Source organism: Balaenoptera physalus (assembly GCF_965194825.1).
Source record: "Balaenoptera physalus genome assembly, chromosome: 10".
Classification (NCBI taxonomy): Eukaryota; Metazoa; Chordata; class Mammalia; order Artiodactyla; family Balaenopteridae; genus Balaenoptera; species Balaenoptera physalus.
Window position 1 is genome coordinate 59,764,726 of NC_138889.1, and position 27,604 is coordinate 59,792,329.

The following is a 27,604-nucleotide window of genomic DNA, read 5'->3' on the forward strand; positions in this document are numbered from 1 at the left end:
CCTCATTATTTTCAAAAAAGCCTGACTGCATCTTGTAGGACATTCTAAAAACCATGGTGGGAAAAAGTACCAGATATTTCAATGGACCAGCAAACAGAGATTCCTAAGTGCTGGGTTCTAATACTCAGCTTTCTCAGCTTCTCAACCAATAAATGCACTTGACTCCAGTTTTTCAATGACTGATAACATTACTAGTAAATGACGTCTATGGCAATCAGCATCAAACATTACACAAATAAAATTCCTCACATCAAAAACCCCACAATCACCAGATGGCTGCTGTTTCAGAAATGCGAAGCGGTAAAGAATCAGGACTTCTTAAGTGGGATATTCAAAAAAGGATAGACAGGAACAAAACAGGAAGACTGATCACTCAAATTACACAGGGACATTCCAAAGTTTCACTAATACATACCATAACAGGGGGAAAGGGGATGGAGTCTGACAGCTCAGCCTGAAAGGAGAAGTTTAAAATACAGTCTCTCCTACATTTTAATTCTAGCCTAAAATCCCCAAAGTTGTAGGGATAATGTGTCAAAGCCCAGAGATAAGTCTAAGAAACAAATTCTCAAAACTCCAAGCCAAGCACAGTGAAATGCTCATGAGAGACCCAGGATCTGGTCAGGACTTTGCCACCAGCAGGAAGAGCAGGGCACTCAATTCAGATTTGTTAAATTAATACTCTTTACTGACTCCCTGAGGGTGGAAATAAACAGAGGGACCAAGTCTCTGGCCAGGAGAATAGTTTCACCTCTGAGGGCTTCAGAATTTGCATCTATAAAATTGTATGATTCAAAATTCATGCTTCCATCTTAAAATAAGATGGAAAACAAGGGTATATAATATTAAACCAAAAAAGTATACTATGAAATATGTTTTTGAAAAAATTCCAATGTCAAGTTTCCATTCTCCATGTGCTCCTCTACATGTATAAGCTAAGAACACAACTCCTAAGATACAAGACATTAAAAAAATTTAACTGAGAAGTTACTGATGCCATTAAACCTAAAACAAAGTATAAAACCTAGAATGTTTCAACCCCTCTCTTAATATAGACCTGTCTAATTTTTCTAAAACATCCCTAGTTTGTATCTGCACTCATTCAAGCACATCAAAAATGACAAATATTTTTCCCCCAGTAGTAATATGTCTACTGATGAAAATACACAGATTATCAAAAATATACATTTGGAAAATATGAAAACCTAATTTTTTTTTTTCATTTTACTACTCACTCAGGCCTAACTTACTAGTTTCAATTCTGCTCCGGCTCTATTTCCAGTCAGTTTCACTTCTGAATTTTCTGCCGCAAAGTTAAGAACTGTGACCCAGTAGAGAAATTTTAAAGTTAACACTGAATGAGAACATAGCTTTTCCTTTCAAAGGAAAACTAAACATTTTCACACACACAAAAAAAAATTTAAAAACCTTAAATTCCTAATGGCATTTTATCACATAAAAATAATGATTTTAGGATGCTGATATTTTCTTTGTTTCTGAAGCTTCCTCACACCGATTTGTTTACAAGAACCAAAACAGCTCAAAAATTGCCATCATTTTATTTTATAGCTATACAACACAACTATACACTATTTTTTTATTTGAGTCACAAGGAAGGGGCTCAACAAATATTTGTGGAAGGAATAAATATACATAACATTGCACGGGGCATATGTTTCCAATAAGATACGGCCTTCTCTCTGCCTTCAGTGGCCTTGCCAACAAAACAGATCTTTCAAACACATAATAAAAAGATGATTAAATCAGACTGACAAAAGTAAGACATCTAATAAACAGAAACATGTAAGGGAAAAATATATATCACATACAGCTAAATTAAGTTTTAGAAAGCTTTTGTGCTTCTATCATTTTTTTCTTATATGTGTTTCAATCCCATTTCCTTCCTCTCTTTAGGCTGTTAAGTTCTTCAAAGGAATAATCCGTATACAAATAAAATTTTAAAATAAAAAATGTACCGAGCTCCTACCATGTAATCAGCACAGTGCTATGTAAAGGTGCTGTGGGAAATGAAATAAAAAGCATGATGGTCTCGAACCTTGAGATAACTTAAAGCTTTTGTTTTTCACCAGACCCTGAAAAGAATAGGTATCTATGGAAAGTGGGAATCAAAGACCTAAACTGCAGTCCCTGTGATGACACCCTTTGTTACTTTGAGAAAGTTACCCAGACCTTAGATTCCTCATCTGTAAAAGGAAGTGGTTACTGATAGAACTCTCCCATGCAGAAGAATTCCAAGTAATTTATGTAGATACTCTGCCCTCAAGGAGGGGGAGTATCAATCCCCACTCCGTCAGTGTGGACTGTACATAGCGACTTCCTCCCAAAGAGGCCAGTATGGAGGGGTGAGTGGGAGAAAGTAACCTTACAGCAGAGAAACCTGACAAACACAACTTCACTGGTGATGATGAAGGTTAACATCAATAGTGATAAGTCATGTTAATAGTATGCACTCTTGAAATGATAGAATGAAAATGGCACTTTACTTCTCCAGCCTTTCTCCCAAAAACCCATAACCCCAATCTAATCATCAGGAAAAAAAAAAAAAAAAAAAAAACCAGACAAATTCCAATAGAGGGACATCCTACAAAATACCTGAGAAGTACTCAAAACGATAAAGGACATCAAAAAGAAGGAAAGTCTGAGGAACTGTTACGACCAAGAGGAGGTTAAGGAGACAGGTGAACTAAATATAATGTGGTGTGCACGATGGGATCCTGAAAAAGCATATTAGGTAAACACTAAGGATCCATCAACAGATGAATGAACAAACAAAATGTAGTATATAAATATTATTCAGCTTTAAAAAGAAATGAAAGTCTGATACATGCTACAACATGGATGAATGTTGAAAACATTATGTTGAGTGAAATAAGCGAGACACAAAAGGGCAAATATTGTATGATTCCCTTATAAGAAGAAGGGTAGAATAAGCAAAGTCATAGAGACAGAAAGTAGAACAGAGTTTACCAGGAGCTGGGGGAAGGAAGAATGGGGAGTTGTTTAATGAGTACGGTTTCTGTTTGAGATGATGAAAAATTCCAGAAATGGATAGTAGTGATGGTTGCACAACATTGAGGATGTACCTAATGCCACTGAATTATACTTAAAAATGATTTAAATGGCAAATTTTATATTATGTATATCTTACCACAATTTTTTAAATGAAGGAAATCTGAATAAAATATGGACTTTAGTTAATAATAATGTATCAGTACTGATTCATCAATTGCAACAAATGTACCATATTAATGAAAGATGTTAAAAATAGGGGAAAATGGGTATACAGTATATGGGAACTTTCTGTACTATCCTCTCAATTTGTCTGTAAATCTAAAATTGTTCTAAAAAATAAAGTCTAGGGAATTCCCTGGCGGTCCAGCGGTTAGGACTCTGCGCTTTCGCTGCTGGGGGCCCGGGTTCAATCCCTGGTCGGGGAATTTAGATCCCACAAGCTGCACGCACAGCCAAAAGGAAAAATAAAATAAAATAAAAAATAAAGTCTATTTTTAAAAATTCAAGGGAAATAAAGGTTAACAGCACTAATATTCCCTACCTCCTCCCATAAAAAGACAAGAAAAATACTCTTTAAATGAATAAAAAACATGAGCAAATAATCAGAAAAATTAACGCCAGGGACATGAACAAGCAAGTCACAAAAGAAATGAAAATGGTACACAAATCTATGCAAAAATATTGAAACTCGTAGGGTTGTGTAAGGATAAATTAGTTCATATACTTAGCACAGTGTTTGGCATATAATAAATGAAGCTACTAAAACATAACTGATAACTAAAGAAATACAAATTTAAATAACAAAAAAATGTATATGTGTATGTAGGTTATATATATGTGTGTGTATGTGTGTATATATGTATACATGTGTATGTGTATATATCCTTTGAGTGAATGATTTCAAAGATACCTATATATGGATATTCATTGCAACAAAATAACACAGAAAAGCTGGAAACAGTCCAAAAGTCTACCAATGGGGGTTAAACAAACATAACTAAACATTATTATACAAAAATGTGGCAGATGTATGTATACTGATGACAACTGTCTAAGAAAAATAATAATGAATTGTAAAATTTTTAAATGGAAGGGATTAAACTAGGTTAGGACTATAACTGCATGCAAAACTATGTGCTTATGTATGGAGTGACCCAAAAAGGGTCACTAAACAATCACTAAAAAGCCTCCCCAGCTCCGAGTATCTGAGAAATGTAGTCAGGTTATACTCAAAGGAGGAAGCCTTTGGGAAGGAAAGAAATGCTCTCAAACTTTTAAGGACATAATAAATACCTCTACTACAAAACACAAATTTTTATTTCAAAATGCCTAATGTGAAGGAAGTTATTCTTCAGATGAGCTTATATTCACTAGTTAATTACAAACCTCAACCAAAAATTAAAGAGCAAAAACAATCTTCAAAATGTGTGACCAGTTCAGGCTTAAATTACAGGTAAAGCAAAATCCTACAGAAGCAAAAGGAGGCAAAAATTAAGTAGTAGATCCATTTGACACAACCAAGTAGCTATAATATTATGGACTGTAGTTAGTACTCATAAATGTAAAGGTTCAGGAGTTATGCAGTGTTAACTATATTTTTTCTTTAAGAAAAGTGGATTAAAATAAGAAAAATAAGTTAGGTCTTACAGTTTTGTGGGCTTTCTTTGAGCCAAAACAAAATAAATCTTCTTCTGGAGGCAGATTGGGGGTAGGGGGGAGTCCAATACTTTTGGAACTAATATACAGTAAATTAATATTTTAAACAATACAGCCACTAGAATCAATGGGACTTAATGAAGACTGGAATAAATGAGTAAATAATAGCAGGGGTACTCTCTGTCCTAAAACAAAAATATACCTTAGAACTGTGGTTCTCAACCAGAAGTAATTTTGCCCCCTAAGAGACATTTGGCAACATCTAAAGACATTTTTGACTGTCAGGCCTGAGATGGTGTTGCTGGTATACTGTGGGTAGAGGCCACGAAGGTGACAAAACATCTTACAGACCCACCTACCCACCCAAAATGTCAACAGTGCTGAAGTTGAAAAACCCTACCTTAGAAACAGGCTGGGGGTGGCTGGGAGAAACCACTGAATCTATGCTTTGAAATAATCAACTTTATCGTAGAAATCCTAAATCAACAAGGTTTGTTTACCTGTTTAGAAATATTGACATCTTATCAAATAGCATGGAATCTATTAAAATGACACAATTTTCAAAGTGTTACTCAAAAGAAAGTTAATTGGATTTCCAATTTATCTAAACCCTTGAAATTCTGCAAAAGCCACAGGCAAAAAAAAGACAACAAATTAATGCTAAAAGAAAAAAGTTTTTATACACACACACACACATTCTCTGATTCTCATAACCAATATTGAGCAAAGAATACATTTTGTGTGGTTCCATTTATATACAGTTCAAGAACAGGCAAAAACTTTTCTCTTATGTTAGAAATCAGAATAGTGGTTCCTCTGGAGACAAAGAAAAAGTAGAGATGGGAGAGAACATGAGGGGGACTTCCGGGATGGTAATAATTTTGTACTTCTTAATCTGGGTAGTACTTCCATAACTTTCTTTACTTTGTGACAATTCATCAAGCTGTGTACTAATAACTGGTACACTTTATACAGATAACCCTTTAATAAAAATGTTTACTTTTTTAATATCCTAAAAACTTGAGCATTTTGACCCAGAAAGCGAAATTAATGTCAAGAGCAAAAGTAAAGTGCTTTTGTTATATAGGCTGCCTTCCAAGAATTCAAGAAGGATGACACCCCCAGAAAGCTGTAAATACCATACTCAGCGATCACAGAGCATTCAGCCGTACGCTTAAGCCACTACATATCCCTTGGCACAAATCCAAAAATTGGACAAACGCTTACAAATGCAGTTGGATTTATTCCACGGACAGTTTGTTTGGATTATTTCCCCCAATGTTAAACTGGGAACTGTTATCAGAGAACAGGCTCTATGAAACAAATGATGCTTTCTCTTTCCTAATCCCACACTTTCCCAAAGCTCTCCCAAACTAAACCCCTCTTGGCTCTTGACTCCTTTAGGATTTCTCCAGGATGCCTGTAACAGTGTCCATCATTGCCTCTCCCAGTATCCACTCTCACAATCCACTTCCCGCCCCACACATGAAAATTCACATTAATGCTCATTCCAGAGGCTAGTCTCCCCCACCAGACTTTCACTCTCCCCCAGCACCTTGCAAATACAATCCAAACTTCAGTACCCTCAAACTCATACCCTCCACAAACTCCCTTCCAACAGTGCCCCAAAACCAGGGCCCATGCTATCCCAGTCTTTTAGATCCTCTTCTACCGCACAGAAAGCCCTTGCTTCTGCAAACAACTCAGCTCCATGGCCACCACTGTAGCTCTGATCTCCAGCTCTCCTTCCCTTTAGCGGTCCCCACATCCCCACACTTTCCTGTATTCAAATCCATCCCATTGCCCATCCCCCCTCTGCCCCCAGCCTCTGCTTTCTTCCATCTGACTCTTTCCTAAGTACTAAGACAGGGATGGGAAGTTGGAGGAAGGGTAGGAAAGAACTCTGTCCTGTGTGGAGATGGTGGAGAAAAGACTGCTCAAGTCTGCAGCACAACAACCACGTGCTGGGGCTACAGTCAGAGGCTGGATTCTGAAAGCCCGCCCCACCACTCACTAACGGCAAGGCTTTGGCCAAGCGATTTTACAAACTTAAGCCTCAGTCTCCTGAACTACAAAATGGAGCTAATAAAAATAGCTACCTCCCAGAGTTGTGAGGTTAAATCAACTACCAGCCAGCTGAGCACTTGGCACAAACCCAACATGGTAAATTCTCAACGACTGACCGTTTCTCTTAGGTCCTCTTCGTGGATGCGGGAAGATGAAAGGTACTTTCTTTCCGTCTCTTTAATGCTAAAGTTCCTGCAAAGTCTCCTCTTGCGGGAGAGCAAGAAGGCAAGGGAGAGAAGGAAAGAAGAAGTACTCTACAGATAGGTGGGTGATACAAAGAATTTTGTCAGGTCCCCAAACTCGGTGTTCTCTCTTTATTATCCGCTTACAATGTGGATCCAAGTTGGATCCAAGAAGCCCTTTACGCCTTGCTAAAGGATGGGGGAAGACATGAATATATACAGCAAAGGTGCTTCCACGGATACTCATTTGACGGAATGCAGTAGACCCCCCCCCCTCTAAATTGCTAAAATGCGTTCCTTGGGGGTCGGAGAATTAGGAAGGAAACCCAAAGTCCCAAAGGATTTTTCTTGAGAGTTTAAGGGAGTACTTCATAATAAGGAGAGATTAAAAGTAAATGCTGGAAATCCTAAAGACTCCTCACTTCGCCCGCAGCACAGAATACCAACTGGTTTGTCAGCAAGTGAGTGAGTTAAGAAAGGAAAAGCGCTTTCCCCCGTCTCTCCTGGGACACCGGGGCTTCCCCGGGTCCCTTCCCAAGAGGGATAAAGGGGAGGGTCTGCGCCAGGGAATCCCCAGCTCCCTACGGAGTGGGACAGGCGGGCCCCAAGGGAGTTTCACTGGGTCCCTTCCCGCCTCTTCCCACCCCATCTCCTGTAACGGGATGTCTCCTGGGACTCGAGGATCCCCCAGAGGTTCGGCCATCCCTGGATTCCTCCCCTCCCAAGACCTCTGGACAGCCCTCCTCGGTCCTCAGAGTTCTTCCCGGTCACTTCTCAGGTTCTCCCGGCCGGTACAGGGTCAGCTCGCCGCCCACGGGGTCCCATCATCGGCCTCCTCCCGGCCCCTCCCGAGCGCCGCGAGCCCGCGGGGTTACCTGCTGAGACGGCAGCTCCACATGCAGGGCCCGCGCGGCAGAACCGGGAGGCAGCGCGGCGGCCGGGCCCGGGGGCGGCAGGGGGACCGGGCCCCCGACCGACGCTGAAGCGCTCATCTTGACCCGGGAGCCGCCAAGCGGCGGGGCCGGCGCTCCTCCGGCATCCGCCACCACCGCCTAGTCACGACCCGCTGAGCCCCTGCAGCCCAGAAACCAGTCACCCAAGAGGCAAAGCCGCTCTACCCCACCGCCGGCCGCCGCCGCTGGCTAAGGAAGAGCCATATTACCGCAGTGCAACCCCCACCACCCGCTGAGACCTGGCTTGCCCATTGGTTCCGCTCCCACGGGGGCGGGACCCAACGACAGAAAAGGGACGCGCTATTGGGCAGAAGGTCTGTCTATCGCCGGCAGGAACAGGCTGGGGGCGGAGGAACCCAGGGATGGCCTAAATTGCGTCTGTCAAGGGGAGGTAAAACCTGGGGCGTTGCTTCATTTTTTTCCCAGTCTAATTGGTTCTTCCACTACCACGGGGCGGGGTCTCCTGGGGGAGCCGCAAGGACCATTGCTCGAGGTCGCTGTCAGTTGTCAGTAAAGGAAAAGAGGGGCGGAGTCTGATTAGGTAGACCTTGCGCCTGGGCTCCGGTGTCACGTGCAGAAGGCAGCAGAGTCACCTGATTAGTGAGAGTCAGTTTTGGGAGCCACTTCCGCCCTGACCTAGTTGCCATGGTAACGGGCCTCCCTTGGAGGGCGGGGACGCATTTGGCGCCAGCTGGGTGGCGGTGGCCGGTCTGTAGTTGCAGTTTCCCAGAGTCATCTTTTCCTGAGGGGACTCTCGTCAACGTGTGAGGATTGAAAAGGAATACTTTATGGTTCGACAGAAAGCCACCACGCAGGATGCACCAAGACCAGAAACTTGTCGGGCAGTCCTGCCAGCTCCACCCACGACCAGTTCCAACCCACAAGTCCCCGCCCCTCCTCACACTCCACTAACTGATAGGCTGAGCCAGGCACCTCAGAACGCTGTTTGACTTCTGTGAATGGGGTGTTATGCTGTTCCTGAAAAGCCTTTGCTACTTTTCTCCTCCTGACTAATGTTTCCTTACCCATCAAATCTCATCTGGGGTTGGGATCCCAAAAGGCTTCTCAGATACACTCTGGGACCCTGAGTTAGGAAACTTGCCTCTACCACATTCTTGATTATTCTATTGCATTCTACTGTCTTTTAATAAGTGTGTAACACACGTGCAGTCACACATACCCCTCCTGCGAACACACAAACTTACACACTGAATTTCTCAAGCAAAAGAACCTTGTCTGATTAATCTCTGGATTCCCGGTGCCTCACAGAGAATCAGGACATGTGTTTTTGAAGTGAAGGCACAGTTCCAATGCCACCTCTTCCATGAAGACCTCCTTGATCATAATGATAGCATTTATAGCAATTGCTTCTGTAATAAATATCACTGAGTCATTCTGCAGAAGATCTGCCTTTTTTCCCCCTTAGACTGTGAATTTCTCCACCACCTGGACTGACCTAGCAGAGAGAACACTGTTTTAGAGTCAGACACAACAGGAATCAGGAACTTTTGGAATCTTGGCTCTGCCACCTTCTAGTTATATGTTCCTAGGCAAGCCAGTTTCCCTCTCTCAGCTTTAGTTTTCCCATCTGTAAAATAGTAACAAGGTTGCTGTGGGGATTAAGTAAATTAATGTAAGTATAGTGCCCAGTGCAGGACCTCGTATATAATAATTGCACTAAAAATATTTTAATAAAAGGTAAGCATACTATCTTTCTAGGGTATTCAGAAGCCTGGAGACACTTTGGATCTGATCCCAGAGCTGGCTAAGATGTATGTCACATCATCTCCTATTCTGAAACATTGAGTAGTTCCTCATGGCTAGAGCCTAGGGTATGCAGTCAGGTGTTTGTTGAGAAGGGAGTAATTGAGAAGTCCCAAATATCTGGTTCCAAGATCTGGTGGAATTTCACAGAAAACATTTGTCTGTTTCCAAGCTGTATTAGTTTCCTGAGGCTGCTGTATCAAATTACTACAAACTGGCTAGCTTAAAACAACTGAAAGTTGTTCTTTCACAGTTCTAGAGGCCAGAAGCCCCAAATCATGGGGCTTAGTGCTGGGTCTGAAGAAGTCCAGGGACTGTGGGAGCCAGAGAAGACAGTCAGATTTCACAGTGGAGGTAACATTTAACCTGGGTATTGAGGGACCAATAAGAGTTCACCAGGCAAGGAGGGAAGAAAGGATGTTCCAGCACAGAGAGCAGGAGCGATTTTCCACAAGCCTTTACTGAGGTTCAACTCTGCATCAGGCAGATTACTAGACACCAGATATACAGAACTGAGGTAAATAACACTTCTCAGACTTTTCTACCTACATGCCACAAACCCTAGGAGAGCTGGCACTCACCCCTAGGGATATGGCAGAAAACTGAAATAGTCTCCTGAGTAAGTGTTCAATAAATTCTACCTATCATTATTTTTTTTTTCTTTTTCGTTTTTGTTTTTTTGTTTGTTTGTTTGTTCCTTTGGCTGTGTTGGGTCTTTGTTGCTGTGCACGGGCTTTCTCTACTTGCAGGGAGTGGGGGCTACTCTTCGTTGAGGTGCACAGGCTTCTCATCGTCATGGCTTCTCTTGTTGCAGAGCACGGGCTCTAGGCACGCAGGCTCAGCAGTTGTGGCTCACAGGCTTGGTTGCTCCACGGCATGTGGGATCTTCCCGGGCCAGGGCTCGAACCCGTGTCCCCTGCATTGGCAGGCAGATTCTTAACCACTGGCCACCAGGGAAGTCCCTGTGCCAGGCATTGTTGTAAGCAGTTCATGTGTACACTCACCACAGTGCTGGAGATTAGAGAGCTAAAGCAAGAGTTCTGTCACCTGCCCTAGGTCACATGTTTTGAGTTTTAAGCTGGGGTTTGAAAGTAGTCTAACTCCAATGTTGTTAATCCTACATTTTACTGCCTCCAATTAAAGAGTATTATAGCGTATATTTTAAATTTTATTTATACAGTGAAGTCATGTTTTTCTCAGAATATATTTCTATATCATATACAGGAAATTTAAAAAATATATCATTTGTGTTTAATCAGAGGAAAAAATACTTTGTATTGGTTTTCATCAAAAGTAATTAGAAATCTCAAAAATCATTTGGTATTTTACAAATGAGAAAAGGTGCTTTTTAAATGTGCGTAAGGGCATTGTAATGTTATGTAAAAAGTGTAGGAGATACAACTGTGTGTGTGCATGATAAAATATGAGCTGAAAATACACAAACCAAAACTCCCTAAGCAATAAGTGGTGAAAAATAGCTTGAAAAGAGTTTACAAGGAGGAAAAACAGGATTACACAAAAGAAGTTTAGAATATATACAGGGCAGAAGTTTGTCATAAAAATTGTGGTTGAAGCCAAGGGGTGGGGGAAATTCCTATTTTTCTCCTCCTAGTGATCCCATTATAACCCATTAAATGAGAATTTCTTCCACCTTCTCAGAAGTATTAGAAAAAAGCGTCAGATTTGCAGCCTACCCCAAGTAAAGTGAAATGTTTCACGGATGAGAAGACCAGACTCTGCCATCCACTGGCACAACCCCTCTAAAAGATTGAAGGTCACTGTTTGTATTAGTTTAAGCCATAAACCGGCTGGCTTAAAACAGCAGAAATTTATTCTCTCATAGGTCTGGAGGCTGGAAGTCCAAAATCAAGGTGGTGTTAGGGCTACACTCCCTCAAAGACTCTTAAGGAGAATCCTTCCTTGCCTCTTCCAGCTTGTGGTGGCTCCAGTTGTTCCTTGGCTTGTGGCTACATAACTCCAGTCCCTGCTTCCTTAACATGGCCTCTCCCCTTTCCCTGTGTCTCTCCTTTCTTCTACTTTTAAGGACACTTGTCATAGAATTCAGGGCCCTCCCAGATAATACAATTATTTCATCTTGAGATCCTTAATTATATCTGTAAAGACTTTTTCCAAATAAAGTCACATTCACAAGTTCCAGGGATTAGGACATGTCCATATTATTTTGTGGGTCAGCATTTAACCCATCACACCATTCCTATGTATGGCCTGCCCCTCTTTTCTCTCAGGCCAGCCTGCCCAAAAGATGGAGAAATTAAGTTGGTATTAATCTAAACTAGATAGTTTTAAATGAAGATGTTAGTTGTAATCTCCAGAGTAACCATGAAGAAAATAACTCAAAAATATACAGTAAAAGAGAATTAAAATAATATATTAGAAAATACATGTTTAACACAAAGGAAGGCAGGGATGGAAGGTGAGAAAGAACAACAAAATGACAGATGTAAATCCTACCTTAGTAATTGCATTAAATGTAATTAACGCTCCAATCAGAAGGCAGAAAGTAGAAGTACTGTATGTATTTTTAAAAAGTCCAACACTATTATGTCTACAAAAACACACTCCTTATTTAAAGACACAAATAGGTTGAAAGGGAAAGGATAGAAGATATTCCAGGCAAATGGTAACCAAGAGAGAACTGGGGTGCCTATATTATACTAATACAGGCTACACAAAACAGATTTTAAGACAAAAATTGTTACTAGAGATAAAGACATTTTATAATGATAAAAGGGTGACTTCATTAGGAAGATATAAAATTATAAACATACGCACGTAACAGCAGAGTCCCAAAATATATGAAGCAAAACTTGCAGAATTGAAGGGAAAAATAAACAGTTCAACAACAATAGTTGGTTACTTCAATACCCCACTTTCAGTAATGGATAAAACGACTAGGCAGAAGATCAACAAGGAAAAGGAGACTTGAACAACACAATAAACCAACTTGACCTAATAGATATCTAATCTATAAAACATTCCAACCAACAAAAGCAGAATACATGCTTTTCTCAAATGCACATGGAATGTTCTCTAAGACAGATCATATGTTTGGTCATTAAAAAAGCCCCAATAAATTAAAAGGGATTAAAATCATACAAAGTATGTTCTAAGAACATAATGAAATGAAATTAGAAATAAATGACAAAAGAAATTTGGAAAAATAGCAGATACATGGAAATTAACCAACATACTCTTTTTTTTTTTTTTTTCCACACACACACACTGTATTTTATTTTTACAAGAGATAAATAGACTGACACCAAGCATTGTACATGGATGACCACAACAAAAGCAACAATGATTGCAATTACCAAACAACCCAACATACTCTTAATAACCATGGGTCAACAAAGAAATCAGAAGATAAATTATAAAAAACTTTGAGATGAATGAAACAAAAACACAACACACCAAAACTGTGGGATGCAGCTAAAGCAGTTCTTAGAGGGAAACTTATAACTCACCTGTATTAAACAAGAAAAAAAAAATCTCAAATTAATAAACTAAACTTCCACCTTAAAGACACTGGAAAAAGAAGAGCAAACTAACTCAGAGGAAATACTAGAGGGAAATACGCTAAATACGTTTACACAAAGCACAAATAAGTGACATAAAAAATAGAAAAAGAACAGAGAAAATCAGTGTAACCAGATGGCTCTTTGAAAAGATCAATTAAATTGACAAATCTTTAGCTAGACTGATCAAGAAAAAAAAAGAGAGAAGCCTCAAATTACTAAAATCAGGACTGAAAGCGAGGACATCACTACCAGCCTTTCACAAATAAAAAGGATTGGAAGGGAATCTTATGAACAATTGTATAACAACAGATTAGATTATCAAATGAAATGGACAAATTCCTAGAAACACACAAACTACCAAAACTGATTCAAGAACAAAAAGAAAATCTAAAGAGATCTATAACAAGGAGAGTTTAAATTAGTAATCAAAAACTTTCCACAAAGAAAAGCCTAGGCCCAGATGGCTTCAGGGGTGAATTCTACCAAATATTTAAAGAAAAATTAACATCAATCCTTCACAACTCTTCCAAGAACAGAAGAAAAGACGTCCCAAATCATTCTATGAGGCCAACATTACCCTGATACCAAAATCAGGCAAAGACAAGAAAACTACAGACCAATATCCCTTATTCATTATAAATATAGACATAAAAATCTTCAACAATATACTAGTGAATCAAATACTAGTGAACTAAATCCAAAGATATAAATTTTTTTTACCAAGAATGCAAGATTGGTTTAGCATACACAAATCCATTAATGTAATACACCATATTAATAGAATAAAGGACAGAAACTATACGATCATCTCAGCAGATGCAGAAAAAGCATTTGACACAAACAAGTTCCATAAAGTTGCAAGATACGTGATCAATACGCAAAAACCAATTGTATTTCTATACACTAACATGGCAATCTGAAACAAAATTAGGAAACTATTCCATTAACAATAGCATCAAAAAAATAAAATGCTTAAGAATAAATTTAACAGAAGTGCAAGACTTGTACACAGAAAACTACAAACACCATTAAAGGAAGTTAAAGAAAACCTAAATGAATGGGAAAACATCCAGAACACTTAATATTGTTAAAATGGCAACATTCACCAAATTGATCTGTCGCTTCAAATGCAACGTCTATCGAAACCCTGGCTGCCTTTTTGGCAAACATTAACAAGCCAATCCTAAAATTCATATGGAAATGCAAGGGACACAGAATAACCAAGACAATCTAAAAAAGAACAAAGTCGGGACTCACATTTCCCGATTTCAAAATTTATTACAAAGCTAATCAAGACAGTGTGCTACTAGAGTAAGTATAGAAATAGAGATGAGTGGAATAGAACTGAGAATCCAGAAATAAACCCTTACATTTATGATCAATTGATTTTGGACAAAAGTGCCAAGACAATTTTATGAGGAAAGAATGGTCTTTTCAACAAACGGTGCTGGGATAACTGGATATCCAAAAGAATGGAAATGCAAAAGAATGAAGTGGGACCCTACCTCAACCATACACAAAAATTAACTCAAAATAGTCCAGACGGGCTTCCCTGGTGGCGCAGTGGTTAAGAATCCTCCTGCCAGTGCAGGGGACACAGGTTCAAGCCCTGGTCCGGGAAGATCCCACATGCCACGGAGCAAATAAGACCTGAAGCCACAATTACTGAGCCCGGGTGCCACAACTACTGAAGCCGCAAGCCTAGAGCCTGTGCTCCGAAACAAAGAGAAGCCACCGTAATGAGAAGCCAAGAAGCCTATGCACCGCAACGAAGAGTAGCCCCCGCTCACTGCAACTAGAGAAAGTCCGTGCGCAGCAGCAAAGACCCAACACAGCCAAAAATAAAATAAATAAAATAAATAACTTTATTTAAAAAAATAGTCCAGAGATCTAAATGTAGCAGCTAAGAACTCTAAAACGTTAAGAAGAAAACATAGGAGTAAATCTTTGTGACCTTGGATTAGGCTGGGGCTTTCATATCTAAGAAGCCTACACACTACAAAAACAAAAAACAAAAAACCTAGATAAATTTGATTACACCAAAATTAAACACTTTCATGCTCCAAAGGACAAACGGTACATGATTCATGAAACATGCTACATCACAGACACACCTCGAAAACTTTATGCTAAATCTAAGAAGCCAGACACGAAAGGCCACCTATTGTATAATTCCACTTGTAGAAAATGTCCAAAATAGGAAAATTCATATAGACAGACAGTAAGTTAGTGATTAGCTTTTAGCCAGGGCCTGACAGGAAGGGTAATGAGGAATAACTGCTAACTGGTATGGGATTACTTTTGGTGGTGATGAAATTGTTCTGGAATTAGAGAGTGGTGATTGATGCACAACTTTGCGAATATACTAAAACCCGCTGAATTATATACTTCATTTTTTTTAAATTTATTCCTTTTTTTTGAATTTTTTGAATTTATTTTTTTATACAGCAGGTTCTTAGTAGTTATCTATTTTATACATATTAGTGTATACATGTCAATCCCAATCTCCCAATTCATCCCACCACCACCACCACCACCCCCCCACTTCCCCCTTGGTGTCCATACGTTTGTTCTCTGCATCTGTGTCTCTATTTCTGCCTTGCAAACCAGTTCATCTGTACCATTTTTCTAGATTCCACATATACGCGTTAATATACGATATTTGTTTTTCTCTCTCTGACTTACTTCACTCTGTATGACAGGCTCTAGGTCCATCCATGTCTCTACAAATGGCCCAATTTCATTTCTTTTTATGACTGAGTAATATTCCATTGTATATATGTACCACATCTTCTTTATCCATTCGTCTGTTGATGGACACTTAGGTTGCTTCCATGTCCTGGCTATTGTAAATAGAGCTGCAATGAATATTGTGGTACATGACTCTTTCTGAATTATGGTTTTCTCGGGGTATATGCCTAGTAGTGGGATTGCTGGGTCGTATGGTAGTTCTATTTTTCGTTTTTTGAGGAACTTCCATACTGTTCTGCATAGTGGCTGTATCAATTTACATTCCTACCAACAGTGCAAGAGGGTTCCCTTTTCTCCACTCCCTCTCCAGCATTTGTAGTTTATAGATTTTCTGATGATGCCCATCCTAACCGGTGTGAGGTGATACCTCATTGTAGTTTTGATTTGCATTTCTCTAATAATTAGTGATGTTGAGCAGCTTTTCATGTGCCTCTTGGCCATCTGTATATCTTCTTTGAAGAAATGTCTATTTAGTCTTCTGCCCATTTTTTGATTGAGTTGTTTGTTTTTTTAATATCGAGCTGCATGAGCTGTTTATATATTTTGGAGATTTTGTCCACTGATTCATTTGCAAATATTTTCTCCCATTCTGAGGGTTGTCTTTTTGTCTTGTTTATAGTTTCCTGTGCAAAAGCTTTGACGTTTCATTAGGTCCCATTTGTTTATTTTTGTTTTTATTTCCATTACTCTGGGAGGTGGGTCAAAAAAGATCTTGCTGTGATTTATGTCAAAGAGTGCTCTTCCCATGTTCTCCTCTAAGAGTTTTATAGTGTCTGGTCTTATATTTAGGTCTTTAATCCATTTTGAGTTTATTTTTGTGTGTGGTGTTAGGAAGTATTCTAATTTCATTCTTTTACGTGTAGCTGTCCAGTTTTCTCAGCACCACTTATTGATGAGACTGTCTTTTCTCCATTGTATATCCTTGCCTCCTTTGTCATAGATTTGTTGACTGTAGTATATACTTTAAAAGGATGGGCTTTATGATACGTGAATTATATCTCAATAAAGCTTTTATTTAAAAAAAAAAATAAGGAAGACTGGCCACTTTGCTGCAGGGACAGTGAGCTGGAGAGAGGCCTGGAAACAGGGAGCTCAATTTAATAGGTCCGGGAGACCCAGTAAGGGTATGATGATGATGATGATGATCACAGCTATTATTTCCTGTTGAGAGAGCTGGATGAATACATTTTACTTTTATATCATATATTTAGATACCTATTATCTCATTTACTCAGGAATATAGATTATTCCCATTTACAGATGAGGAAGCTGAGGTTCAGAAAGGTTAAGTGACATGATAATGCAGCTGGTAAGGGCAGTGTCACAGGCTGGATCCCACACTCATTCGTATACTTTATCAGGGATGAGAAAGGAGGGAATGATTTGAGAGACAAAAATGTCAGCATCAGCATCAGCAAGCAGCTATCGGAGTGGGGCAGGGAAGGGGGAGGAGAGAAGAGCCCACCACGACTGGAGGCTGGTTGTGCTGATGGTGGGCAGTAGTGACATCTAGAACCTAGACAGGGAATATAAAAGGAGGCAAAGGTTTTTTAAAAGATAAGTGCTTTACGTTTCTGTCGCCCTTATTACATTTCAAGCACCTGAGAACAGGGGACATTCAATCTGGAAGCCCCTCATTCCCTGTCAAGAGGAGGAATTCGATGAGTGTTGATTTGCTGAGTAATTAGGGGCAAGTCTGTTGGCCTTTCTGTGCCAAGTTTCCCAGATTAGGAGGAATTGCTCACGGTGAATGCTGAATTTCTGTCTATCTCTGAGCTTTTGGGAGTCTGTGATTTTATTTATCTCTAGCTTCTAGCCCTGGGTAGGGGCTAGATAAGCGTCAAAATGTGAAAAGAAAGCTTAGGAAGCTACGCAGCGTTTGCCTCCGACCTATCCTCAGTGCCCCCTAGTGGCCATATCTGGGAACAACAAGCAGAATCATGGAACTGACCTTCAGGCTGAGACAGCAGCCCCACTCCCACCGTCCAAAGGCAGAGGGTCTTCTGGAAAAGGAGTTTCCAGTTCCCTCTCCGAAGGTAACAACTCCCAACCCAAGGCAATGTTCGTAGCATTTACCTAGAGTTGCCCACACACAGCTTAGGGCGAGGCATGCCTCTGCTCTGCACAGCTGGCTGCTAGACACGCTTGCTATTTGCAGGGGATCGGTTATAGAGCCCCCCACCCCTACTCCACTCCCCTCCCTCCAATGGATAACAAAATGTGAGGATGCTCAAGTCCCTCATATAAAATAGAGTAGTACAGTTGGCGCTATGCATCTGCAGATGCAAAACCCATGGATACAGAGGGCCGAACTTACGTTGCCCTGGGTGGCCCCTCCAAGATTTGGGGCCTGGTTATTGTTCCTGTTCTTAGGCAGAGATGGTGGAGTTCCCTGATGCACAGTAGGTATCCAATCTTCACAAAATTAATGCTGAGAATAATGGCCTATGTTTGTGGGTTGGCCTAGCTTAGCCTGGAGCCAGATGATGAGGGTCATGGCTGGCCTCAGGCTGGGGCTGGTATGGGGCTGAGATGCATCAGAAAACAGGCCTTTCCTCCATCCTGAAGGAAATGTCTGTCCTCTAACCTGGGCTCTGTGGCCTGAGGCCTAAGACCTGCTTGGAGCTACAGAATCTAGCCTCTGTTGGCCTCCAGGGCACCTCTTCTCTGCCCTGCCTTCCTCCCCACCGAAAAACTCTGGAGAAGCCAGCTCCCTGCCCTTCCACAGGAAGCCCCACTGCAGACCTCTCTACCGCCACCTCTCAGTGGTTCAAATCAGCAGCCTCCCCAATTTGCACTTGCTGCTCTGCCCTTCAACTCCTTCCTGGCAAATTTCTAGTCACCCATTGAGTCCCAACTCAGGCTGGGGCCCCAGATCAATGAGGCACCCCAGGTTGGATTAGGGGCCTCTCCGTCACAGCTCTGACCACCTGCATATCCTCAGCTGTTTCCAATGTTTGTTTCTGCTCCCACGCAGCCAGCTCACATCTTCTGGCACAGAGGAATGGTCCCTGAGGTGAATGGTAAAGACAGGCATTAGGTAGTGGGAAGTGGGAAAGTCACTTTAGTCTCAGGTGGGAAGGGTTCCCCCAGGTACTTGGTACTCATTGAACTGAATGGAACTAGAACAGAGAGAGGTGGCATGTTGTGAGATCCAGGTGTGGTATGAAATCACTAGAGTGACAGCAGGCCAGGCCTCCCTCTTTGTGGTATAACTGAGGCCAGGGGTGAGGAACATGGTTGAGTGATCCACATGGACCTTTCTAGCCCAGCTATTCTAGGACCTTACAGCGGGACAGTAGCCTTTACCACAGGTGGAAGGCAGCTGTGAAGGGGCTCCAGTGAGCCCTGCCTCCTGGTATTCACTCTGTGTGTAATCCTCAAGAGTGTGAGCTGGACCTAGTGACTTGCATCTAATGAAGAGAATATGGCAGAAGGGATAGGTTGTCACTTCCAAGATTAGGCTATAGAAGACTGCGGCTTCTGTTTGTACTCTCTCTGGTTCTTCTCGCTTACTCTCTCTGATGCAGCCAGCTGCCACGCTGTGAGCTACTCCACAGAAAGGTCCGTGTGGCAAGGAACTGGGAGTGGCCTCTGGTCAAAGCCAGTGAGGAGGTGAATCCTGCCAACAGCCAAAAGAATGACCTTGGAAGTGGATCCTCCCCTGTCAAGCCTTGGGATGATCGCAGCCCGGCTGATACCTTGATTGCAGCCTTGTGTGAGACCCTGAAGCAGAGGGCCCAGCTAAGCTGTACCTTGATTACTGACCCTCAGAAAGTGGACATTGTTGTTTGCAGCTACTAAGTTCTGTCTTTTTTTTTTTTGGCTGCACTGCAGTGGCATGTGGGATCTTAGTTCCCCAACCAGGGATGGAACCCGTGCCCCTTGCATTGGAAGCACAGAGTCTTAACCACTGGACTGCCAGGGAAGTCCCAACAGCCACTAAGTTTTGCAGTAATTTATTACACAGCAATTAATAACTAATACACCACACAGGGTTATGTGGGCCAAAGAAGCAAGGGGGAGAGGGCTCAGCAGGCAGCCCGGCGGGGGCGGTGGTCTCCCCAAGTGTCAGTGGCAAGATGCAGATGTGGCCCCTGCAATAACTCATAGAGGACACTCATTTTCATTTATTCATTTAGGAATATACAAAAGTCTGAACATGGTATAATGATCTCATCAAGAGAAAACAGAATACACGAAGGACTAGATTTCCTCCCTGGCCCCCTCTCAGAAAGGCACAAATATATGAGGTTTGGGTTCGGGGAACTTCTGTTCTGGACCAATCTGCTGCTCAGAAGGCCAGGTCCCTCTGTAAACAGGAAATGGGACCCCTTCCCCACATCCACTACTGAGGGTGTGGGTTAAGCAAACCGAGGCCACTGAGAAGTATGTGATTTAGGCCAATGCAGGGTCTGTGCTGGGTCCGTGTCGTCAGCTCCCTGAGGAAAACCAGCACTCCAACCAGAACGTGGTGGGGCTTGATAACCCAAGAGATGATTAAACTGGACAGCGCCATTCCCCAGCCTGGGATCACCGCCACCTCCGTCCTCTCTCTGGAGGCCAGTCCAGGCTCAGATTTCAGAGACTGGGGCCGTGGGGGGTGGCAGAAAGGAGAATTGAGCTTGAATATTCCAGATGTTGATCCCTGAGCTCTTCAAAACGGGGACCCCCGTTCCCTCTGAGTCTTCCCCTTGGCAGAAGCAGCTGGTCCTGCAGTCAAGCGTGGGGTAGCTGGCCATAGAGATGTTTGTATTAGAGGAAGCTTCTGGCCCCTCATCCCCCAGGGACAAAGGGCAAAGAATCTAACTGGCCTGAGTCACGAATGGCTGTCCTTCTTCCCCAGTTAACCAGGACTGAGTTTCTCTGTAATTTTGGGAAGCAGAGAAGAGGGGTTGGCTGAGAAGCCATAAAGGCCCAGAGTGGTCAGTCACCACCTAGAGCAGGACAAACTGGAAGTGAAAGAGCTTGAAATATTCACTTTTTCCTTCTTAAAAAAGACCTAACATTGTAATGGTTTAACAAAATTATTATAATTTCTTTTAAATAACCCACAGACACCCATGACGCTTCCACATTTACAGAACAAGAAGCACTAGAGAACTTGGTAGAAAACGATTTGCAGCTGGCTCCTCCCAGAAGCTGGCCCCTGCGGACAGGCTCAGTTCACTTCCAGGACCTCAGTCTCCGGGAGGCCGAACTTGGTCTTGTGCTGGTCGAAGAGCTTCACCAGGGCTTCCACGTACATGGCGTGGTACAGGTCGATGTCCTGCTGGGTCGGGTGCTCCAGCTTGGGGGTAGTGATGGGCTCACCCACTGCAGGGATGGGGCAGAGGCCTCTGGTTAGTCAGTGCCATTCGGCCCACCCTCCCTGGGCATCCACCACAATGCCGATGGTAGCGACCCTGCGCTACTTGCCAGCCACCTGTCAGGAACTGTGCTGAATGTACTCCATTTCAGGTTGTCCCTTTTATAGGTGAGAAGACTGGGGCCCAGGGGTATGGAAAGGGACCTGCCCAAGGCCACATAGCCACTAAGCAGCAGGTAGGATCAAGTCCAGCTGTACCCACAGTACTCAGCTGGGAGCTCCTGTGCGAGGTGTGGGATCAGGTAATGGCTTTGCTTTTGCCCCGCTCTGGGCACATCACTTCACCTCTCTGCGCCTTAGTTTCCTCACCTATCACATGGGGATCCTTCCTTATAGGGCTATGCCACAGCAGTGAAAACCCAGAATCCTAACCACTAGGACACCAGGAAACTCCCCAGTTTTCCATTCTTAAGGTGAGGAGCAAACTCCTTCACACTGTCCACTAGACCCTGTCCCTCTCCAGACACCCTGTGCATGGAAATGTCCCTGCTGCCTCACAGACATCAGACCTGCTATGGGATTTGTGTATAACAAGAGTCAAGGGTGAGTCTGGGTCGTGTGACCTAAAATGCAGGAAGTTGATCTCTCTGGAAAAAGTACAAAGCAAAACATCTGGCCCTGATAAGAACTCAAAGTATCTATGTGAGCTTTGGCCCCTGAAGTCCACGGCTTGCGGCCTCCATGCTCTTATGTGATCTCTAGATTGTGAACCATTAACAGATACACACAGACACACATACTCCTACAATAGATAATTCTTTGCAATCCTCTAAATTGTCTCATATGAACGCAAAACAACACAGCTGGGGGCGAAGTGCAACCAGTTTTTTTGCTACACTTCTCACAGGCTTCTGCTCCAGTCATATTGATTTGCACCTGTTCCTCAAAAATCTATACAGTCTCGCTGCGGGAACCTCATTTAGGCTATTGTTTCTGACAAAAAGTCTCTTCCTCCCCTCTTTTTCAGGATAAATCCTATTCAGCTAATAGTGTAAGTCACAGGGACTTCCCTGGTGGCACAGTGGTTAAGAATCCGCCTGCCAATGCAGGGGACACGGGTTTGAGCCCTGGTCCGGGAAGATCCCACATGCCGTGGAGCAGCTAAGCCCGTGCGCCACTACTACTGAGCCCGTGTGCCACGACTACTGAAGCCCGCGTGCCTATAGCCCATGCTCCACAAGAGAAGCCACCATAATGAGAAGCCCATGCACCACAACGAAGAGTAGCCCCCGCTCGCCACAACTAGAGAAAGCCCGTGCGCAGCAACGAAGACCCAACACAACCAAAAATAAAAAAATAATTTTTTTTAAAAAAAAAAAAGAGTCACCTCCTCCCTGGGGCCCGTTGTGACCCTCCAGAGCACCCTGCGCGTCCTCCTCACACCCCTTATTGGTCTTTGCTGTAAGGGGCTCTTCCCTGATAGACCTGGGCTCTGAAAACACAGAATTGCTGAGTCCTGTTTTCTCATCTAGCACAGCTTAGCTCGTGGTAATGGAACTATCCCCCATCCCCCTCCCCCAACGATCATTCCCATCAGCACCCAAACAGGTCCACGTCCTCATGGTTCAGAGCATGGACATCAGAGCCAGGGATGGGTTTGAATCCTAACTCTGCCACTAAACTAGCTGCGGCACCCGAGTTCAGGGTCTGGAGGAAGGGGGGCTCACCCACAGTGGTGATGGGCTTGGAGTAGGGCACCAGCCCCCAGGTGTCGGAGGAGAAGAGGCCTCGGCCATGGAAGATGCACGGGGCGAAGCCAATGTACTTCTGGAACTTTTTCTGGACCCATCGGCCCCAGGAGCCCTCCTCAAAGATCACCTGCTTGTACACCTCATTCTCCCCGAAGGAGTAGGTGGGAACCAGGTCGGCTCTGGAAGGGAGAGGCCAGGGTCTGTCATAGCCCAATCACTGGCTTCAGTTCCTCCTGGCAGCCCTAGAGGCCCCAGACACCAGCCAAACTCCCCTCCGTCAGGTGTGTACAAGAATCAGCCGGGGGACGCCAAACCACATGTCCCCTCCCTGCCAGATGGGGACAGGCCCTCTGCCCCTGTTAGTGACTGGGGAGCATGTCAGGGCTTTACAATGTGGCCCTGACCAGGTCACTATAGCTTCACTCAGTTTTCTCAAATGGAAAATGGGGATGGCATCCCTACAGGATTTTGCAGGAGAATCAAACGGGACTGTAGAAGTAAATGCACTTTGTCCAGTGAAATGTGCTGAACAGGTGGCTATCCAGAATGTACCCCTAGAAAAGGTCAGAGAAATCCAAGCTGCCTAGCTCCTCTCTGCCTGTCCTCAGGGTTACCCCTCCAAGAGGCCTTCCTTGATGTTTCGGGCCACAACATCCTCCTTCCTGGCCTTTTGCTCTCCTAGCTGCATGACACGCTCTGGCCCTGGGGCACAGCGCTGCCTCTGGGCGTGGCTGGCCTCTCAGCCCACCTGCCAGGGCCCAGGAGACCCAGGCTGCACCTTTGCCCGCTCGGCCGCCCAGCCTGAGCTTGGGCAACCCTGGCCTGAACCTCTGGGCTCCAACCTCCCCTTCCCCACAGGATAGCTAACCCCCTTCTCTGCCTTCCTGGGGTCTGGGTTCTGCCTTCAGGAGGCAAGGAGCGGCTGCCCTGGGCTGCAACAGCGCAGAGCTGTTGAGGGGTGTGTGCATGCGTGTGCAGACACGTGTTCTGGGAGGCACTCACCCATGGCGCAGGGCCAGTTTCACAAAGCCCTTGCGATTGCGCAGGGTGACTGCGTTCTTGCCGGGCATGGAGCTCAGGGACTCGGCCGCGCCCCCCACCACGATGATGATGGCATTGCCGCTCCCATTCTTTGAAAGCAAGTAGTCTATGGTGTCCTGGTTCACAGGGCAGATGCCTGGGGAGTGGAGGGGGGACACACAGTCAGGGCTGCCCATGGATGTACTCCCTACCCCCTGCACATGGTCAAATATAGACAGAGCCGTGTGCCTGGGTCCCAGACCTAACCCAGCCACTTAGAAGTATGGCGCCACGTAAGCCATTCTTTTCTCTGAGCCTCAGCTTACTTATCTGTAAAGTGGGGACAATGACACAAGGTTGTTTAGGGAATGCATTCATTTGGCAAATGTTCCCTGAGGTCCTAACTGTGTCATGCTGGTGCCAGGTGCTAGGGAATCCCAGTAAGTCAGGCTGGTGGGGATCAAGGTGGGTGGAGAATGAGAGTCACGGACGATGATTAAGTCGTGCAAAGGGCAGCACAGGGGCTGGGGATGCCCAGAAAATGGGTCAGAGAAGGCTTCCTAGGGAAGATGTTATCCTAGTTGAACCCTTGTATGAACAGCTCTCCCACTCGGCCCTGACCCTGACTGTGCCTCGGCAGGCCACATCTCCAACACAGGACCAGGCACCAGGACACGGTGGGTTGGCTTTCTGGCCAACGGAGTGGCTCAGGCAGGGGCACGCAGAGGTGGATTCTCACCTCCAGACATCAGGTACTCCCGCAGCACTGGCATCCGGAAGTTGCCAGCCAGCGTGGCCAGGTAGGGCCTTATGCCGGGGAACTTCTTGCTCACTTCTGTGGCCTCCGTGCTGAAGTTGCAGAAGGCACCCAGGCCCATGATGCCATGGGGGTGGTATCCAAAGATGTAGTTCCTGGTGGTCAGCAGGTTGTGTGTCTTCACCAGCTGCAGGGAAGACCTCAGGTCAGAGGAAGCTGGCCAGGAGAGGCGTACTGGGGTACACCCAGAGGTAGGGGAGGCACTAGATATGCCCTGGCCCCTGGAAGCCTGGGCCTGAAGGACTGGACTGACTCTTTCCTCCGACCTCAGACTCTCATCACTGGGGTCTCAGTGCCGGGTACTTGGAAGTCACCATTTGGACTTCGAGTCCCTGGGAAGGGGATGGGAAACTTTCTCCCTCATTCCCCTTATTTCTCCAGCCGAACACACCAGGTCCTCTTAATTGCACTCTGCCAGCCTCCTGCATTCCCTCCCTCTGGGCCCATCCTCCTCACCACAGCCAGAGTGATTGCTCTAAAACCCCAGTGCAACTCCTGTCACTCTCAGATAAAGAGGGATGTCCAGCTTCCATTGGCATAAAGTCCAAGTCCCTTTCTTTGGCCAGAGAAGGGACAGTGCATCTGGCCTGAATGGAAACCTCCTTCCAGGCAGCCAGACTCAGCTCAGGCTCTGATGCAGGAAGCAGAAGGACAAGCCACAGTCCTTGTGCCAGCCACAGTGCGGGCAGGGGAGGTCAGCTGTACAGCTGGAGTAGCTCACCTGCGGTGCTATCAACAAAGCTGTCCTGGGATGCTCTAAAGGATGATTGGCTTCCTGCCCTGGGACTGGTGGCTTGGACGGTGGGTTGGATGGTGCAAAGTTTCCCTAAACCCTGAGCAGCAAGAGGCACCGACCCAGTATTACAGGAAACATGATGGGATGGGGGGTGCTAAGAGGGATGGAGAGGATGGGCATCTTGTTCAGAAAAACATCACTTTTTTTTAGGATTAGAAAACTAATGAATAATCAGAGAATTTTAAAACTATGGGAAAGTAGGAAGAAAATCCAAAGCGCCTGTCACACCTCCATCCAGATGAACCACTCTGACATGTTGAGCTTTTTTTCTACTCAAATAGACACACGTTCTTTTTTAAAAACCACAAAACTGAGGTCATATGGTTGATATGATTTTTAAATAATTACCTCCCAAGCATATCATAGCTATTTTTCCTTATCAGAATCCCTCAGTAACATGTCTTCTCATGGCTATGCTACATGGAATAGAATTGTAATCAAACCCTGACTGATGGGCCTTTAAAAAGCTTCTAAAATTTCCCTCAGAAATAATGCTTCCATAAATACCTTATTTTAGTCCTCATGTCTGCTTGCATTCTTGAGACAAACATCAAGAAAGACAGTTCCCGGGTCAAAGGGTATGACCGTTTTGGTCCGGTGGGCTGCCCTGCCTCTGGAGAAGTGGCACTGATGACATTCCCACCTGCAGTGAGTGCTTCAAGGTTCCCCCTGCCCTGCGCTGGTGCCAGCTGGAGCAGAGCCCCTGGCCACCGGCAGAATGTCAAGAGCCTGGGTTTTCTATGACTCCAGATTTGGGAACTCCCTGACTGAGCGGAGAACCTTGCACTCAGTTTGGGGGGGCTGGGGTGCTGGTGGTTGGCCTCCGGGAAACTGAAATCTGAATCTTCAGGTGATGGAGGCCAGAAGGGGAGGGGAGTGAGGGTGCCTGGCACCCCTCCCAGCTCTGTAACTGCCAGTACGTGTGACTGTGAGGAAGACCCCCTGTGTCGTACCCTGTTGCTTGGGGCATTTGTACTCTTTCTCCCGTTCTGCCTTTGGCGAGCGGATTAAAGCTGCTCAAAACCCCAAGTAATCCTTAGCTGCCCACCACATAAATGGGGAAGAGCAGCAGCTGAATCCACGGCCAGTGAGGTGGGGCAAGCCCAGCTCTACATGAGCTTCGAGAGGTGTTTGTTCTGAGGTTTTGCCGCAGAGAGCAGGTCTGCCCTACCGCATTAGCTCTCGGGAAAGCCAGAAGGAAAAAGCACCTTGTTCCGGTTTCCATGGGCGAGGAAGGCACTGAGGTGAGAGCGGAGGCAGCCAGTACCACGTTGGAAACTTGCTCCTGAGCTGATGGCTGGGCCTGGGAGCCCCCAGCACAGAATGGGGTGGAAGACCCCTGATCTGGGCCATTCCTTTGATTACAAGGTAGAGACTAAGACCTAGAGAAAGGAGTTGCTGCTTCCCCGGAGGTCACAGCAAATCATCCTCCACCTCTAGACTAGGCCACCCAGCTGTGCTTTTCCCTGGACCTGGGATACAGATGGGCCACCTGGCGGAACCCTAGCTAGCTCTTTAAATCATTTCCTCCCTCCCCCAAGCCTCTATCTGGTGGGACATTTGTTAAATGAGGTGCCGTGGGGCACAGTGCAGGTTGATGGCCCTTGGTGCAGCACCCAGAAAAGTACGGGCCTCTGATACGGCTTTGATCTGTCTTCATGCCACACTCCCCTCGCCATGGGTGGACAGAGTGTCCATTCAGGAGGGAGGAGGGAGGCCACTGCTGATGAAGGCTCTGTTGACATACCTGCTCTCGTGTCCCCTGACTGTTTACCCATGGCAAAGTCTCAGCCCGAGGGGTTGCCCAGGTCAGGCCCGCTGGCTGACATGAGCCTGGGACACATTCCTGGCAAGTTGCCCCTCCCACCCTGCCTCCCCAGGCAGGTAGGGTGTTCAGATAGCCTTGTCCCAGCCTGGCACCATACAGAGGAGGAAACTCAGAACCAGAGAGGAACGAAGACTCGCCT

The 27,604-nt window shown here is 44.6% G+C and overlaps 2 protein-coding genes across 13 annotated transcripts in view; both read right to left on the bottom strand.

Annotated features, from left to right (window-relative positions):
• The window catches only part of UVRAG (UV radiation resistance associated), a 316,651-nt gene extending 308,516 nt beyond the window's left edge, over positions 1 to 8,135 (bottom strand). For 2 of the 6 annotated variants that reach the window (XM_082477827.1, XM_082477825.1), the window contains exons 1-2: positions 7,814 to 8,135; positions 6,873 to 6,962 (exon numbers count right to left, since the gene is read on the bottom strand). In XM_082477827.1, the coding sequence (XP_082333953.1) occupies positions 6,873 to 6,962; positions 7,814 to 7,930 (207 nt within the window). In that variant the 5' untranslated portion in view covers positions 7,931 to 8,135. Of the gene's footprint in view, positions 1 to 6,872; positions 6,963 to 7,813 lie in introns of those variants that run through there. The other 4 variants (XM_082477829.1, XM_082477826.1, XM_082477828.1 and 1 more) reach the window with 3 other exon arrangements.
• An 8,802-nt stretch (positions 8,136 to 16,937) lies between these two features.
• The window catches only part of DGAT2 (diacylglycerol O-acyltransferase 2), a 35,638-nt gene continuing 24,971 nt past the window's right edge, over positions 16,938 to 27,604 (bottom strand). Inside the window, exons 5-9 of one of the 7 annotated variants that reach the window (XR_014268165.1) lie at positions 24,764 to 24,968; positions 24,007 to 24,181; positions 22,981 to 23,183; positions 18,876 to 18,956; positions 16,938 to 17,106 (exon numbers count right to left, since the gene is read on the bottom strand). Coding sequence is in view for 2 of the 7 variants with exons in the window: in XM_082477844.1 (XP_082333970.1) it covers positions 21,107 to 21,261; positions 22,981 to 23,183; positions 24,007 to 24,181; positions 24,764 to 24,968 (738 nt within the window). In the remaining 5 variants the exon portion in view is untranslated. Of the gene's footprint in view, positions 18,957 to 20,060; positions 21,262 to 22,980; positions 23,184 to 24,006; positions 24,182 to 24,763; positions 24,969 to 27,604 lie in introns of those variants that run through there. The other 6 variants (XR_014268166.1, XR_014268167.1, XR_014268168.1 and 3 more) reach the window with 6 other exon arrangements.